Source organism: Mastigoproctus giganteus, chromosome 3 (genome assembly GCF_048544385.1).
Source record: "Mastigoproctus giganteus isolate SK-2022 chromosome 3, ASM4854438v1, whole genome shotgun sequence".
NCBI lineage: Eukaryota > Metazoa > Arthropoda > Arachnida > Uropygi > Thelyphonidae > Mastigoproctus > Mastigoproctus giganteus.
The window spans coordinates 206,751,698-206,769,909 of record NC_143577.1 but is presented as its reverse complement, the minus strand read 5'-3'; the positions used below and the strand labels follow the sequence as shown (position 1 = coordinate 206,769,909).

Genomic DNA, 18,212 nt, shown 5'->3' with positions numbered 1-18,212 from the left:
GCAATATTTCATTACATCTCAAATTGTGAATGCCTCCACAACAAATTACTTATGGTTATAATATGTCTTCCCCAACAGAGAAGACTATTGTTACTTATTCTCACCACCACCCCCAGACAGTCATTTCAGGACTATTTGGCCCATCACCAGTTTAGGTACCCCTAAACTGGTGACAGTTGGTATTACAGCTGACAACCCAGTTGTGAAAATAAGTCCACAATATGAGAGATGCCAAATGGTGTTTAGTTTTTAATACTTAATTTTTTATTAGGTATTAAACTACCCACCCACTGATGAAGTGGCCAAAATATCCCTGAAATAGATGTCAGGATGGTCATATCCACTGAAATTGGGGAAGCATTAGGACTAAACTCTATTGAGGAAGTGTTAGGACTAAAATCTATTGGAGAAGCGTTACTTATTCAAAGTATAACCAAATAGGCAACTCATCATGAAGGCATTCTCAATATAAGATGTATGAAACAATACCAATATAATAACTTCAGTTAATTTACTGCATACAGACATGATGCATTTGCACTAACTTATATGTCTGTAAATTTTCCCACAGTGCGGCTTTTTTCATTTCACTACTGCCAAATATAACAAAAACTAACATTTCAGCTTTTCATATAAGAGCTAGTATCAATCACAGTTACTTTTATATTACATTGATTTTAATAACAAAAACTGGTGGATAACAGTGATTGAGAATCAAAATAACATTTCCAAGGATAGGTGACAGTACAAGGGCAGAAGGAAAAACAGGCTGACCAGAATTAAAAAAGCATGGCAAGTGCCAAATTGATATATTATATTCTATTAATAATTTCAAAACATCAATTTCTTTCTGTTTTACATATTTCCTAGACTGTATATCATCATTAATACATATTTACAATGTATAAAATTATTTGTCTTATGAGACATTCAATATTAGTTCATAGTACATTAGTATGTATTTTAGTTTTTAAGGTGATTTCATTGCTGAAATCACGTCACACTACTTATATCTCATATATCTTGGACAATTGCAACATCCACACCAGAGGCAGCATTCAAACCCACAACCTTTATTTCTCAAGCAAGTACATTACCCACTGGACTAATCCATCGGTATAGGTTAAAATTTTGGCTAATGATGATTACTATCATTTTCTGGAGATTATAGGGATCAAACTACTGTATTAGTTAATAAATAATGAAATATATCTGAATACTATATATAATGTTATATATAAGATTTAAAAAAAAAAAAAAAAAAAAAAACACAGAGAATTTTCAAAAATCTGTAACATGCTATGTCCCTAAGGGTACTGGACTTATGAGGTTTTACCATACTTAAAAAGTTAACTGGGAGCTTACTGGTTAAGTTTCATCATGATATTATATTTCATCTACCAGTGTCACAAATTAAAATCTCATGATTCTGTTCACAGACATTCCCTGCATTAATATTGATTTATTAGTGGTGCTTTACAACATAGCATTTATAAAAAAATACAGCTTCATTTTATACTGTAACTAGAATATAACTTAAGGTAATTAGAATAAAACGGTACTTTTTTTTTAAAACTATATATCACTTTTCTTTTTAGGAATCATTCTGTTTTCTTTCAGAATAAAATTTAGCTGAATGGCCAGTGTGGGAGTGCACAATGCATGCATCTCACTTGACCATTATTCTTTCCCATATAACTGCTAAATATATGTAATGAATGTATTCTTATCAAAATGATGAACTGTAAACTCCTCTGACTTATATGACATTATTATTATCTTATATTATTTCTCCCTGATTGGGGAAGGGGGTTCCACCTCATGACGGGTATTGCTACCAAGTACACAGGGTAGTTGCTATGTTATTATTATTAGCCATATGGTGCAAGGAAGCCTGAGGCTTATGCTGCACCAGCCAAAAAAAATTCCCTGTGTGAGAGAGAGAAAGAAAGAAAATAAATCAGAAGTAGAAATGAATCACCAAAGAAAGAGAAGAATGATGATATCCAGCTCAGGACCCTGGGTGTGCCAAGCCCACACTCACCAGATGGGAGCCCCTGGGGTTACATGCTAGAGTATAAGCAAAACATTTTTTTAGGTGTCCTTGAAACTGACATTGATATTTATTGAAGGAATGGTTCAATAAAATACAAGAAATGTCTAGACTCAGTTTGAAGCAAGAGCAATGGATTTTGAGTTAGGGTGTTAGACTAGTGATGTCATTTCTGCTTGTAGTATTTTACATATAATAGTAAATTTATGAAAAGCTTACTTTAAGTAGAAACATTTTATTTATGTAAAAACATTTTTATTTTAATTATTACTGAGTATCTGAATAATGTTACTTGTACTGTACATGGTTATCAATATATCCAGAACAATAAATGTTTGTTAATTAAAATTACACTATAAATTGAAAAGCAACTGAAACTCAATAATGCTGTACACCAGGAGTAAATTAATTTTATTACCTACAATCAAAAACAAGATCAAGGGAATAGTAACGAATGGGCCTGGTGTACTGGGGTCCATGGTTGAAATAACATACACATATAAATTATAAATCCAGTTTAATGTAAAAATACGAATATATACTAATAGGCAATAGCTTTCGAGACTGGCATGTCTCTTCATCAACTGAAATTCAAATACAAAAATACAACGGATAAGTGCAATGAGCTGAGTGAGGCACGTTAATCATGTGCCATTGTTGTTGCACGGACATGCGCTGCTTTTACTCCACTGATCATCTAGCATTAAAACGGTTGTCTCTAGGATGGGGTGTAGACGTATGCCTTTGTGGCGGTTTATTGCTTTTGGATTGTTTAATATGTTAAGTGACTCTAGCCATAGGCGGTGGCGAGAGTGTCGTGAGTGGTCTACTACTTCACAGTCACGTTTGGGATCAAGATCGTGGTTGGTGGCCCAAAAATGTTCTGCGCCTGCGATCTTGGAGATGCCTTGATGTTTCTCCTATGTAGCAACTGTCACAGTCTCTACAGGTGATGCGATATACTACATTGCTGCGTAAGACAGGTGTGACGGGGGTCTTCACACTGGAGACAAGTGAACGTAGGTTCCTGCAGGGTAACTGCGTGCATTTGATGTTGTAATTTCTAAGGACCTTTGAGATCCGTCCTGACACGCCTGGATAATAGGGAATGTAGGTGGACGATATACCATCTTGGTTCGGTGGTCTTGGGTGGGATGTGAGTTCTTGTGCCTGTAATAGGCACCTGCCTAGCACATGGGATGGATAACCACATTTGGTTAGGTCCGCCTTCACACGGGAGATCTCGTTACGCCTAATTGTATCAGTGCTGGAATGGCTCCAGGCCCTGGAGAATAGGGTGCGGGCAGTGCTATTGAGATGACTTGGTGCATGGCCGGATCTGTAGTTAGTGAATTGACCGCACCACATAGGTTTGTGGTATACTGAAGTCTCTAGATGTGGGCCTGCGCAATGCACTAGGACATCCAGGAACAGGAGCATACCGTTCACCTCTGACTCTATAGTAAACTTGATGAAATTAGATAGGGAGTTGAGGTATTCCAGTAGTGCTGTTTCAGAGCCACGTGGTATTACAGTAAAAATATCATCAACGTATCTACACCATGTTGTAATAGGTGTAGGTGGGTTCCGGTGTATCTGCTTCTCCAGATCTTCCATGGTGATGTTGGCTACTACGGAACTAACAGGGGCACCCATAGCAGTGCCATGTACCTGCTGAAAGACTGAATCCTCAAAAGTGCAGATGCTGTTTGATAAGCATATGTTGAGGGTGGTGCAGATGTCATCAGTGGATAGTGATGTCCTGGATTGGAGGCTTAAGTCGTTCTCGAGGAGCCTTCTGGCGCAGTGCACGGCCTGTTGGACGGGAATTGAAGTGAATAAAGAAATCACATCAAATGATGCCATGACGGTGTTGTCAAGGATTGAAAGGTCCTTAATGAGGTGGATGAATTCACTGCTTTTTTAACGGTGTGTGAGGTATTTTCTACAAGAGGTGAGAGGAGGTGCGCGATATGCTCGGACAGTTCATACGTTGGGGCACTGCAGCACGACACTATTGGTCTAAGGGGAATACCCGGTTTGTGGATCTTTGGTAATCTACAGAATTGCAGTAGTTGGCAGCCAGTAGCACGTAGAAGACCTTCACTTTTGAGTATTTAGTCTATCAGCAGGTACATAGCACTGCTATGTACTTGCTGAGGAATTTATTCTACTGGAATACCTCAACTCCCTATCCAATTTCATCAAGTTTACTATAGAGTTAGAGGTCAACGATGCGCTCCCGTTCCTGGATGTCCTAGTACATCGCGTAGGCCCACATCTAGAGACTTCAGTATACCGCAAACCTATGTGGTGCGGTCAATTCACTAACTACAGATCCGGCCACGCACCAAGTCATCTCAATAGCACTGCCCACACCCTATTCTCCAGGGCCTGGAGCCATTCCAGCACTGATACAATTAGGCGTAACGAGATCTCCCGTGTGAAGGCGGACCTAACCAAATGTGGTTATCCATCCCATGTGCTAGGCAGATGCCTATTACAGGCACAAGAACTCACATCCCACCCAAGACCACCAAATCAAGATGGTATATCATCCGTCTACATTCCCTATTATCCAGGCGTGTCAGGATGGATCTCAAAGGTCCTTAGAAATTACAACATCAAATGCGTGCAGTTACCCTGCAGGAACCTACGTTCACTTGTCTCCAGTGTGAAGACCCCTGTCACACCTGTCTGACGCAGCAATGTAGTATATCGCATCACCTGTAGAGACTGTGACAGTTGCTACATAGGAGAAACATCAAGGCGTCTCCAAGATCGCCTTACGGAACATGACAGAGCAATCCGGCTTGCCGAAACTGACCAGTCCGCAGCCGCGGAACATTTTTGGGCCACCAACCACGATCTTGATCCCAAACGTGACTGTGAAGTAGTAGTAGACCACTCAAGACACTTTCACCACCGCCTATGGCTAGAGTCACTTAACATATTAAACAATCCAAAGGCAATAAACCACCACAAAGGCATACGTCTACACCCCATCCTAGAGACAACCGTTTTAATGCTAGATGATCAGTGGAGTAAAAGCAGCGCACGTCCATGCAACAACAATGGCACATGATTAACGTGCCTCACTCAGCTCATTGCACTTATCCGTTGTATTTTTGTATTTGAATTTTAGTTGATGAAGAGACACGCCAGTCTCGAAAGCTACTGCCTATTAGTATATATTTGTATTTTTACATTAAACTGGATTTATAATTTATACATGTATGTTATTTCAAGATCAAGAGAAATATCACAAAACATGTTTTAAATGAGTGCCATGCGACAGGAGGCAGTATTCAACATGGTGTGAGTAGCACTGTATTGTTTTTAATAGCAGCAGCAGCAGCAGCTTTGTGGATATGATTCACCAAGCCACCTCGTTGTTAACCTCTGTAGCGTAACTAATTTGTTTCGTGCGACCTACACATACAAATCCAACAGGTTAAGGTCAGGAGATCGTGGCATCCAAAAAAATGGGACCTCGCGACCACTCCAGTGTTTACAGTAACAATCATTTAAGAACATTCTTACTTGTTGCCCAAATTGTGGAGTCTGTCATGCTGAAACCATATACAGCTGAAACCTGTTATATCTGTCTGTAACCAATTCACAATGGAGGTTAGGCAGGCAAAGGCAAATTATGAGAAATCTTTGGCAAAGGATGCAAAGAAAAACAGCAAAGAGTTCTTTACTTATTTAAACTCTAAGAAGAAGGGGATGAACCAGATTGGTCCACTTGATATCGATGGTTCAACTGTTGATGATCCTGTTCAGGTAGCTAACAAACTAAATGAATATTTTACATCTACATTCACCATGAGGAGTTATCCAGGGAGGGGAATACCAGATGTGTATTAAACTCTGGCAGTAAGCTAGATAATCTTTTAATAACTGAGAGTAAAGTGGAGGACAGATTGTTGAAGATAAACATAAGAAAGGCACCTGGGGTGGATGGAATCTATCCAGTTATATTAAAGGAGGCAGCAAAGGAAGTAAGCAAACCCTTAGCCAAAATTATGACAGCTTCCTTGGACTCAGGGGAGGTACCCATGGACTGGAAATGTGCAAATGTGACCCCAATCCACAAAGAGACACAGAGATTAGAGGGAGACACAGGTAATTACAGACCTGTAAGTTTAACTTCAGAGAAATTAATGGAGGCACTGGTTAAAGAAGCATTGCAGGATCATCTAGACAAGACTTCAGTTATAGCTGAGACACAGTATGAGTCTGTTAAGGGGAAGTCTTGTCTGACCAATTTGATTGGAAACTATGATAGTCACAAAGGAACTGGATGCAAAGAATAATTTTTATATCATATATTTGGATCATAGAAAGGCTTTTGATACTGTTGCACATGGAAGACTGCTGCACAAATTGGAGCAGTGTGGCATTGGAGGCAAATTGCTGCTATGGATAAAGGGATGGTTGAGTGGGAGAAGACAGAGAGTGGTAATCAATGGACACTGCTCATCGTGGACTAATGTTATTTATTAGTGGAGTCCCCCAGGGTTCAGTGCTGGGTCCATTGTTGTTTTCTGTATTCATTAGTGATATTGATGATGGTATACAGGCTTAATGTCCAAGTTTGCAGATGATACGAAGGTCCGCCGGGTTGTTAATGACCCTAATGACAGTACGCTGCTGCAACAGGATCTAGAAAAGTTGAGTAGATGGGCTGAGAGGTGGCAACTGAAGTTTAACATTGACAAATGTAAAGTACTGCATATGGGAAGCAGTAACCCCAGAGTAACGTATCAACTGTGTGGTACTAAACTGACAGAGGTAGAGAGTGAAAAGGTCCCCGGGGATAATTGTGTAGGCAGATATGAAGTTTTCTGAGCAGTGCAGACAGTCTGCAAGAGTAGCCCATGGTGTTGTCAATGATATACAGGAATTTTTCTAGCAGGGATAAGGAGGTGATTATCCCCTTGTATAAGGCAATGGTCAGGCCACACCTTGAGTACTGTATACAGGTCTGAGACCTTATTTTAAGAAGGATGTAGAGCTGTTGGAACGAGTACAGAGAAGGGCAACAAGATTAGTGAATGGAACAAAGGGTTGCTCTTACGAAGAAAGGCTTAAGTTTTGCAAATTACAGTCTGGAGACTAGGCACCTTCAAGGTGATCTGATTGCGGTGTATAAAGCCTTGAATGGTTTGAGCATGCTCAATGCTGATGGGATTTTTCCTCTTGCTCAGAATAATCACCTGAGAGGGCATAAATTCAAATTGAGGAAAGACAGTTGTAGGATAGATGTACAGAAGTTTGCCTTTAGCCAGCGGAACAACGACAAATGGAACAAACTTCCATCTGTCATAGAAGTTGATAGCTTAAACAGATTCAAGGAAGAACTAGACAAAAATTTGGAGCAGGTGGATGAGTAAAATGAGAAGGGTGTGTGTGTGTTTTTTTTTTTGGCTGATGCTATATAAGTTTGCTTTCTTGCATCATGTGCCCTTGCTAATGCTAATATCACAATGCTGAGGGTACAAAGAATCACATCACAATATAAGCTGGATCACGTTAGAAAATTCTAGCCATTTTTCGGAATTCCAATTTCATAAGTACTATCAATTTTGCTTGTTTCTTTTTTTGCGTGATAATTTCACTGCTACGTCTAAGAAAAATCACACAAAGAATAATAAGAAATACTATGCAATTGTGTTGTTTCAATCTTTTATTAATGCACTATACAACCAATATTCATGTTGTTAAATACACAATCATGATAAAGACACTTTTTGTCACAAAAACAAATCAATACTCACAAAACTGCTTTTCCATGTCATTTTATTGACTGTTATGTTCATGTTTTGAAATTAACAAACAGTTGAAAATTCGGGAGAAAAAGGAAAACATAATATTAGTGTTCTTTCAACTACTCAGTAGACATTGGCACTAACTTTTGCACATTTCAGTCATTACTCTCAAGTCTTTCATTTTTTTAAAAAGCAATAAAGGGTTGACTGTTTCATTTTCAGAATTCAAACTTCATATGTACTCTGTTTCTTTTTAACAATTTCAATAAGCGTTTTAAGTGTAAAATCGAAAAGGAATCTACTATTTCTGTTTCAAGAAATTTAATTTCAATCTGTAAACCAGCGAGTGCCTCCACAATCTTAGTGGTAGTGGCTCTGGCTCCTCGTCTTCATCATCTTCGGTTGTACCTGGATCATGACTTTTGCCAATAATGTTTTCGATTATTTCAGAGTCAGTCACATGCTCATATGTATGATAGTTCCCATCTATCCAACATTCTACTGTGGTCCCTCTTTCTCTATTGATGAACTGTGCCAGTACTAGCTTGACATTGCCATGTTTTCTGTTAGACCTTCATTAGAGTACCTTTCCAAAAACTGGTCAGTAGAGGCAAAGTCTTCCCCTATAAAGCCATCTAAGTCATTCTCTGCATCACTGTCACTGGCTACTTGGGAGTTATCTGGGATCAGACTTGCACCCAATATGTTTCTCCAACATTTTGATATACACTTTTTTTGTCATGGTTTCCCACACTTTTCTACCAATGTACAAAACTTCCTTTAAGTTCAGCTTCTTTAAAAATGAGGTAACAGAATCCTTACTAGTGATTATTCACTATATCAGAATCTTGTGAAAGTTCATTTTAAATGTTGTTATAATCCCTTGATACTGAGGCTGTATCTTTGTTGTGATATTTTTCGGTAAGTAGTTCACTCGGATTTTACCATCTCTCGTTAGATTATCAGGAGGATGGGTAGGACAATTGTCCAGTAGAAAGAGAGCTTTGATATATAGCCCTTGTAAGAAAGTGCTTGCTTACGTACATCAGGTACAAATTGCTTATAAAACCAGTTTTCAAAAATATTGGAAGTCATCCATGCATTTTTTGCTAAAGTCACAGACAAATGGCATTGAGGCCATGTTCATGTGATGGAAGCACCATGGTGATTTAAACTTTCCTACGCAAAGTGGCTTCAGTTTGTGATTTCCTGTTTGGTTTACAAAGAAAAGTACAGTTACTCTTGTCTTTCATTTGCTTGAAGCCTTGTTTTCTTTGAGCATCGTTCTTACAAGCTAGAGGAAATCTGGCTAAATCTGGCTAATCTGTTTAATGCTTTAACCCAAAACCCATTGCTCATACTTTAAACTAAGCGTACACTTTTAGCTTGTATTTTAATGAATTATTTTCTAGATAAATATTAAAGTCAATTTCAAGGACACCCTGTATATTACTTGTATATCAAAATGATAGATAAATGAGTAAAATGATTGTATGTGGTATACAATATAAAAAAAAAATGTTGCAATTGTTATTTTAATTAAATAAATAATACATTAAAATAAATAACAATTTTATTATAATAATAATCATATATTATAATAATCATAAAGTGTTTAGCATGTTTCAAACTATAATACACTGCTTGGGTATGACAACACATCTAGAATATAAAAGACATGTGCCTTTATACAAAGTGTTGTGGGGATTTTTTCTTTTTTTTAACATTATACCTACAGCTTCTCACGGTATTTAGATCTGCTCGTGTTCTATATATTACTTCATTTCAGTTTTCCAGTTTAGTGCATAACTCTTAAGTAATTGCATTCCATTCCTTGTAACATGCTTGTGAAAAGTGCTGAGAAATTCAGCATGGCATATCACTATTTTGGAAAATAACCAGTTTTAGACCAGTGGATTTGATGACACTGGTGGCTGGTTGCATTACATATTGATAACCCCCCCACCCCGACTCCAGTCCTCAGAGACAGAACATAAAAACATTGAATGAAGGTGCAATTTTTGATTTTGAAAGTTTAATTTTTGAAAAAGAAACTGAAGGTTTCTGCATAACTTCCTATTTCCTTTTTTTTACTAAAAAATAGATTTTTTTAACTAAGCAGCTCCACCAAAGTCCCAGATACCTGCTTATAAGTTAAACTTAAAAATGGGCAGATTAAGATTCACTAATAAAAAAAAATTAAAAAAAACTGATAAATTAAAACTTACCAAGCAACATATGTGTATTTGTTGAATCAGACTCAACTTGCAGAGCATTGATTAGCAAATTAACTAATCTTACCCTCAGAGAATGAAAAGTTACAGGTTTTTCATTTGTAGAAGAAATATCTGGAATATAACAGAATTCAGATTTTAAAATAATTATCTTTAATCTTTAGCACAGAGATCAAAAACTTCTGAATATAGTGAGTATATACAATGAATATATAATTTTAATGGAGTAAAGGGAAGAGAATCAAATTCAATGGAAAAACCAAAAAAATTCAACTTCCACATAGATTTTAATGTTTACAAATAACAAGCTCCTGTCATTACTGGAGAGCAAAGCAGCTCTTCATTTGTGAAGTACAACTCACTCTTCTCAACTCAAGAAGGGTAACGATGAGTGAAGCAAAGGGTTACTGTTACCAAGAAAGGTTTAAGTTCAGCAACTTGCAGTGTCTGGAGACTAGGCACCTGAAAGGTGATCTGATTGAATTGTATAAGGCCTTGAATGGTTTGAGCAAGCTCAATGCTGGTGGGATTCTTCCTCTTAATCAGATTCTGCACCTGAGGGGGGCATAAATTCAAACTGAGGAAAGACAGTTGCAGAATAGATGTGCAGAAATTTGCCCTTAACCAGTGGGTGGTTGATTGCTGGAACAAACTTCTATCTGTCGTGGAAGTTGATGGCTTAAATAAATTCGAGGCTGAACTAGACAAACTTTTGGAGTGAATGGATAGGTGAAACGGGAAGGGTTTTTTTTTTTTTTTTTTCTGATTGATGCTATATAACCTTGCTTTCTTGCATCATATGTCTCTACTAATGCTGATACTAATGCTAAAGGTGAACCACTTAAGTGAATCATATGAGAGTAACATTCTCTAAAATGTTCTGTAAAGATGAAAAATAACATTTTGTAAAAAATTTGTGCATTGCCAACATACTATCTATTTCAAAGCAATCGTATTTATAACTATATAGGATGTTACACACACACACACACACAAACACACACTTCATGCTATTTTGGATCAGGCATTTTAATATCATGTTATCAGATTTCTATTCAATGATATGAGAGCTGATGATGTCCAAATTATTAACTATTTTTGCTTATTGGCATAGATATTCAAAAGAAACACTACATCAACAAGAAAAAAAAAATGCCATTAGTGTACACAGGTAACAAAACCCATTTACACAACTGAAGAGTCTCTGAGCAGAATCATCTTAACTCAATGTATGTGCAGGGAATCAGCTCTTTGTAGAGGTGATATTTGCCCAGGGGCTCATATGTGGTGAGTATGGGCTTGGCAAACCCATAGTCCTGAGCTGGATATCATCATTCTTCTCTTTCTTGCTTTCTTGGTGATTCCCTTATACTTCTGACACTCTCTCTCTCTCTCTCTCTCTCTCTCTCTCTCTCTCTCTCTCTCAGGGTAACATGGGATTTTTTTTTTTTGGCTTGTGCAGCATAAGCCTCAGGCTTCCTTGCACCTTATGGCTAATAATAATAATAATATCCTATTCTCATCTTGTGTGTGTGCAATTGCTATTGAAAGCCCAGTTTCATATTTAATTTGCCTAATAGATTTCTTCCTGTGCATGATGAAAAGTACTTTCTGTTTTGGGAGGGAAGGTCGAAAATTTTTTTTCTCATCTTTAAGCCTTCTATTTCCAAGGATTTTTTCACAGTGCTCCAAATTAGGGCTTAGATATGCTGTGAGTGCAGATGCAATATTTTTGTATATTACCAATAAAGCAAACTAAGTTTCCTAGAAGTGTATAAATATCAAATACCTGTGGGCTTGCCAACAGGATTTCATTATGATTTTATTACTCGTGGCCAGCAGGAATTTGCTATTATCTTAATACAGGTTGTTTCCAATTTACATTGGGGATGTGTTCCTAGAAATGGTAACATATATCAAAATAACAGACTAATCATTTCTCTTGTATATTTATGTTATAAAGAAGTCGATAACACAGATTGATTTTAAAAAAATAATAAGAATACAATAGAATACACATTTATCATTTGTTAGTTTTAACCAACATTTATTACTTTTTAGTGATATTTATTATTAGTTAGTTATATTATAGTAAGTATTGCATTATTGATGTTTTACAAAGCCGAGGACAGAGTGTGAACAAACTTTTGCTTCTTTGCTCGATATTATTTTTTGAAGCAATAATATCCTCTACATCTATTGTGTATCAATTAATTTAATTTCATCAACTTTTGGATATGAATTTCAAAGAATTAGCTCAGTTTCAGCTTCTGTAAATCAAAATCAGACAAGAATGACTTTCTGACAGTCGGTGAAATCTTCTCTTCCTCTGATAAATAGCACAAAAACAGTTATGAAAAGGCTGTTTTTGCACTGTTATCTAGTAAAACTGCGTCATCTATTAATTGAAAACACAGAGAACAGATGATATTACATAATGGAAAATTTTCAAGACAATTCATACATAAATGGATATGTTATTTGAAAGGTACTTGAAATGAGCTTGAAAAACCTAGATCTACATAGGTACTTACCAGAGCTGACACATAGAAAAAAAAATAGTAATAAAAAATATATATATATATATATATAACTTATTTATACATTATTACTTTTTTAAATTAAGGTACTACTTGGGAGCATCAGGTTTGTAGTGACCCCCAACCAACCCAATAATTATATATAAATCTAGCCATGGTATGGATAGCCTTATGTATAAATAACATAGATACATATAAAAACAACAAAATTAATGTAAATTTAAAGAAGATTAGAGACTTTTAGAGAAAGTTGGAGAAATCGGAGAAAATTAACATTCTCCCTCATGGCCATACATCTGCTACTTCCTCAGGGGCTTTGAGCCTCGGGGCCATGCTAGAGGAATGTATTATACATACCCGTTTCTGTAATCTCTATACCAGTTTTGCTTGCTTAACTTTAGGTAATTACTTGGTGAATAATTTGGAATAATGTGAGCGAGTAATTTTTTTGAATATATGTACTTAATTTTAAATAAACAGGGTGGTTTACGTATATGACAGCAAACAGTGATAGGAGATTCAAAGCCCTACGGGTATGTATCAGATTAAAATATCACTGTACCTCACCTCCATATCCTGTGTGGTAGTCAGTCCGAAAATGTTCAATTTTCTTGCCTTCTTTAGGTTTTATGTGTGTAGTACTGTTTATTGCACAAATGTACCAGGTTTTATCCGTGGCGTGATAGTTTACCTTGCCGTACGCTAAATCTAATGCTCTGCATTCCTGAGAGTGGGCTGGATGTTAAATTATAATTTAAAGCTTGGGAAAATTGTATATTTTTGCTTGTATTATTGTAGGAAGCAGATACAATATGATATCAATTTTTATATTCATGTTTAATGCATTAAATTAAGCTAAAAATGAGAAATAATAGAAATAAATGCAAATAAATTGACATTATAGATATTAAAATTAATCATATTATCCATAGGGCATGGACTGGCTTTTCTAAGGCATGATGGCCCTGTATGTGCCCTTGCGGATAACTATTTACAAATATATACAGCCTCCTTCAATGTGAATCTTAACTCTGTGGTTTCTCGTTATATTCCGTGTTTGTAAATAAATTTCGTTTTAGTGGAATGCAACATACCTGCATAGTGATGATGACCAGTGTATTTACATTCATGGTGTTGATAACTCTGCTAGTGGGGATTTGATTTTGGATATCCAGGTATCGTGCGGATAGGTGACGAGCCTCACCTATGCGCAATTAACCTGGGATTCAAATTCATCAGCTCCACCCCTAACACAATCATTAAAAAACTAACAGCATTACATAATAAAATCAAATTAAAAAGGGATAACACCCAATATCCATACATTATCTGGATTCCCAAATTCCACAAAGACCCAACAGGGAAAAGGTTCATCATCACATGCTGGAACAGCTACAACAAAACATCTAGCAAAATAATGAAAACCAAATTAAATATAATAATCAGCAATCTCACAAACACAAAATTCATCTCCAATAACAGGCAGTACATTGAATATATTAGAAACAACCATATTAACAAATTGTACACTTATGACTTCAAAACTTGTTCATCAGCATATCACTCGACAATTTGATAAAAGTACTATCTGAATATTACAAAGAATATCAAGATAAACTAGGATATAAAAAACAGTACTGGATAGACCTTATCAACCTTAATGTGAAAAATAACTACATACAGATGGGTAATAGCATCTATGTGCAAATAAGAGGCATGGTTATGGTTTCAAGTAGTTCTTGCTCCATAGCCAACCTCTATTTGCACTTTCATGAAAATAAGATTAAAGAAGACATCACATACTATAGGTACATTGACGATGTACTTGTCATCAACTATGCAGATTTCGACAACACGACTGTGGAAATTTATTCCGAAGAACTGACTATAGAAAGAACTAACACAGAAACCTACAAGCCACCTTCTTTCAAATCACAATAACAAATGGGAAGCTAAACCAGTCTCTTTTATCATAGCGTCAGGTGTATACCAGACACTACGATAAAAGAGACTGGTTTAGCTTCCCAGCTACTGGCGCCTCCGTAGCCAGGTGGGAAGGAGCTGCAGTGCTTATCACACACTTCTTGATTAGACCGGGGTTCGAGCCCGTCACCACCAAATACGGAGGATGCGGAAAGGTCAGGGAATGACCACTGCACCGGAGCAATATGGCCTTAGTTGCTAATGCTCCTGAAAAAAAAAAACCAAATAAAACCAAATCTCCCAGGTATTAAATTAACTAACTGGGATTAACCAACTTTAATTAACTAACAATATGGCCTTAGTTGCTAATGCTCCTGAAAAAAAAACCAAATAAAACCAAATCTCCCAGCTATTAAATTAACTAACTGGGAAACTAATTTAGCCAAAAATAGACATAAAAACGTGATCAGAAACCAAACCAACAGAATTATACACATATGCAATAACCTAGAAAACATGGTGGAAGCTTTAATAAAACTAAAAAATACCCTCATCAAAAACAAAATACCTCAATTACATCAGCCACCGCATAAAGATAGCTGCACAAGCTAAACTCAAACAGCAACAAACTAACATTAATCTTAACAGTATCAAAGAAAAAATGTTTTTTCACAGAACATAAATGCTCCTATTAGAGCTGTAAATTGACCCCCATTTGAACCCCAGGTTAACTGCACATAGGTGAGGCTCGTCACCTATCCGCATGGTACCTGGATGTCCAAAACCAAATCCCCACTAGCAGAGTTATTAACACCATGAATGTAAATACACTGGTCATCATCACTAAGCAGGTATATTGCATTCCACTAAAACAAAATTTATTTACAAACATGAATATAACGAGAAAAACACAGAGTTAAGATTCACAATGAAGGAGGCTGTACATATTTGTAAATAGTTATCCCCAAGGGCACATACAGGGCCGTCATGCCTTAGAAAAGCATTGCCAGTCTATGCCCTATGGATAACATGATTAATTTTAATATCTATCATTTCAATTTATTTTCATTTATTGTTATTATTTCTTATTTTAATATCTATAATGTCAATTTATTTCCATTTATTTCTATTATTTCTCATTTTTAGCTTAATTTAACGCATCAAACATAAATATAAAAATTAGTATCATATTGTATCTGCTTCCTACAATAACAAGCAAAAATATACAATTTTCCCAAGCTTTAAATTATAATTTAACATCCAGCCCACTCTCAGAAATGCAGAGCATTAGATTTAGCCTATGGCAAGGTAAACTATCATGCCATGGATAAAACCTGGTACGTCTGCGTAATAAACAATACCACACACATAAAACCTAAAGAAGGCAGAAAATTTAACATTTTCGGACTGACCACCACAGGATATGGAGGTGAGGTACAATGATATTTTAATCTGATACATACCCGTAGTGCTTTGAATCTCCTATCACTGTTTGCTGTCATATATGTAATCCACCCTGTTTATTTAAAATTAAGTACATATATTCAAAAAAATTACTCACTTGCATTATTCCAAATTATTCATCAAGTAATTACCTAAAGTTAACCTAGCAAAACTGGTATAGAGATTACAGAAATGGGTATGTATAATCCATTCCTCTAGTATGGCTATATGTCTTCTCAAAGACCCTGAGGAAGTAGCAGATGTATGGCCATGAGGGAGAATGTTAATTTTCGCTAACTTTTGCTAATTTTCTCTGATTTCTCCAGTATTCGCGAATTCTCCAATTTCTCCAACTTTCTCTAAAAGTCTCTAATCTTCTTTAAATTTACATTAATTTTGTTGTTTTTATACGTATCTGTTATATATTTATACATAAAGCTATCCATACCATGGCTAGATTTATATATAACTAGTGGGTTGGTTGGGGTCACTACAAACTCGATGCTCCCAAGTAGTACCATAATTTAAAAAGTAATAATGTATAAATAAGTTAAGTACATATATAACTCATGCACGTATAATAACTAATTGTCATTGTACAATAGTATTAATGTAGGAGCTAATACCCTCATTTACGCTATTTAAAACTTTAATATTTAAATCTAATTCTCATTAGACATAATTCCAATATATATACACATGTACTCAAAGAAAAGAAATATATATCTATGCACTTGAAAAAAAGGATTACTAATAATTAATACAAGGCTAAATTAGGATACTACAAAACAGGACTGCAACACTCAGACAAGCAATGAACCATGATTTCATTGGTGGCATAGCATGTATTCCAAGGTTACTCTTTAACTCAATATCTTTTTGTAAGAAAGATAGGTTAACCATAACCAGGATATGGGATCACATCAATTTGTTGCAAGACACATTGTATGACACTTCGGTGCCTCCCTAGCCAGGGGCGCATTATAGCCTTAGTCACTAATGTGCCAATAAAACCCAAGCAACAACAACAACTTCGGCGCCTCCCTAGCCAGGTGGGAAGGAGCAGCAGTGCGTAGCACATGCTTCTTGATTAGACCAGGGTTCGAGCCCGTCACCACCAAATACAGAGGATGCGGAAAGGTGAGGGAATGACCACCGCATATCCCAGAGCAATATGGCCTTAGTTGCTAATGCTCCTAAAAACCAAATAACAAAACAAACAACATGACACTTCAGTGCATGACAATTCAGCGTGTAACAGTTCAGTGTATGAGTCAATTTGGTGAATGATATTTTGCAAGTGACAGAAAATGCAAACTTTTAACGTGACATGCTGCAAATGGTAAATTTAGTGATCACAATCCGTTCTTGATATTTTACATTTCTGATGGAGTGCACTATCTACCTTTGTTTTTTTAATGCACATGCTACTTTTTTTTTAGGAAAATCTATTAAAAAAGTAGCATAGACTAGTTAGGGATTGGGGTACAAGTAAACCTTGTTTGCGCTTTACTTTCACAATATGAGAGACGCCAAATGGTATGCTTCTTAGACAAATAATATTTTAGGGCAGGAAGCCTCAAACTATGATATTGGTTAGTGCATATGAATCATTATTACAGTTAGATTTTTAAACAAACTGAAGTTTGTACATTGGCATCATTATTGTAACATCACATAATTGCGAAATTCTTAACAAGTTCCCCTCCTTATATTGTGTAAATAAGTCACAACTAGCTTGTCATCCCTTATATCGCTTGATACTTATTACCTGCTCACTGACGAGAAGCCAAACAGCTTCAAAACAGTGTTGTCTGAGGGTGGGTACTCAATTGAAATTAAGTAATAGTAGTCTTCTCTAATGGGGAAACCTTACTTATTTGATGTATAAGGAGGGCAATTCATGAAGGATTTCACAATATGAAAGGTTACAATAATGATACCAATGTACAAACTTCAGTTTGTCTAAAAAAATTCAACTATGTAGTAATGATGCAAATGCACTAACCAATGTCATAGTTTGAATTTGACATAGTTTGAGGCTTCTTGCCCTAAAATATTATTTTTCTTCTTAGACAAATAATATGAGACGCCAAAAGGTGTGCTAAGAAGCATACCTTTTGGTGTTTTTCATATTGTGTAAAAAAAAAAAGTCACTGAGTACCTAACCATCACTGAAGAGAAGCCAAACAGCTTTGAAACAGTGCTGTCTTAGTGGTGGTGAAATAAGTAACAGTGGTCATCT

The 18,212-nt window shown here is 36.2% G+C and overlaps 1 protein-coding gene across 1 annotated transcript in view; it reads right to left on the bottom strand.

Annotated features, from left to right (window-relative positions):
* LOC150088630 (ral GTPase-activating protein subunit beta) overlaps window positions 1-18,212 on the bottom strand; it is a 522,786-nt gene that overhangs the window by 338,084 nt on the left and 166,490 nt on the right. Inside the window, exon 12 of the mRNA XM_090369596.1 lies at window positions 10,056-10,175. Coding sequence (XP_090225722.1) covers window positions 10,056-10,175 — 120 coding nt within the window. The remainder of the gene's footprint in view (window positions 1-10,055; window positions 10,176-18,212) is intronic.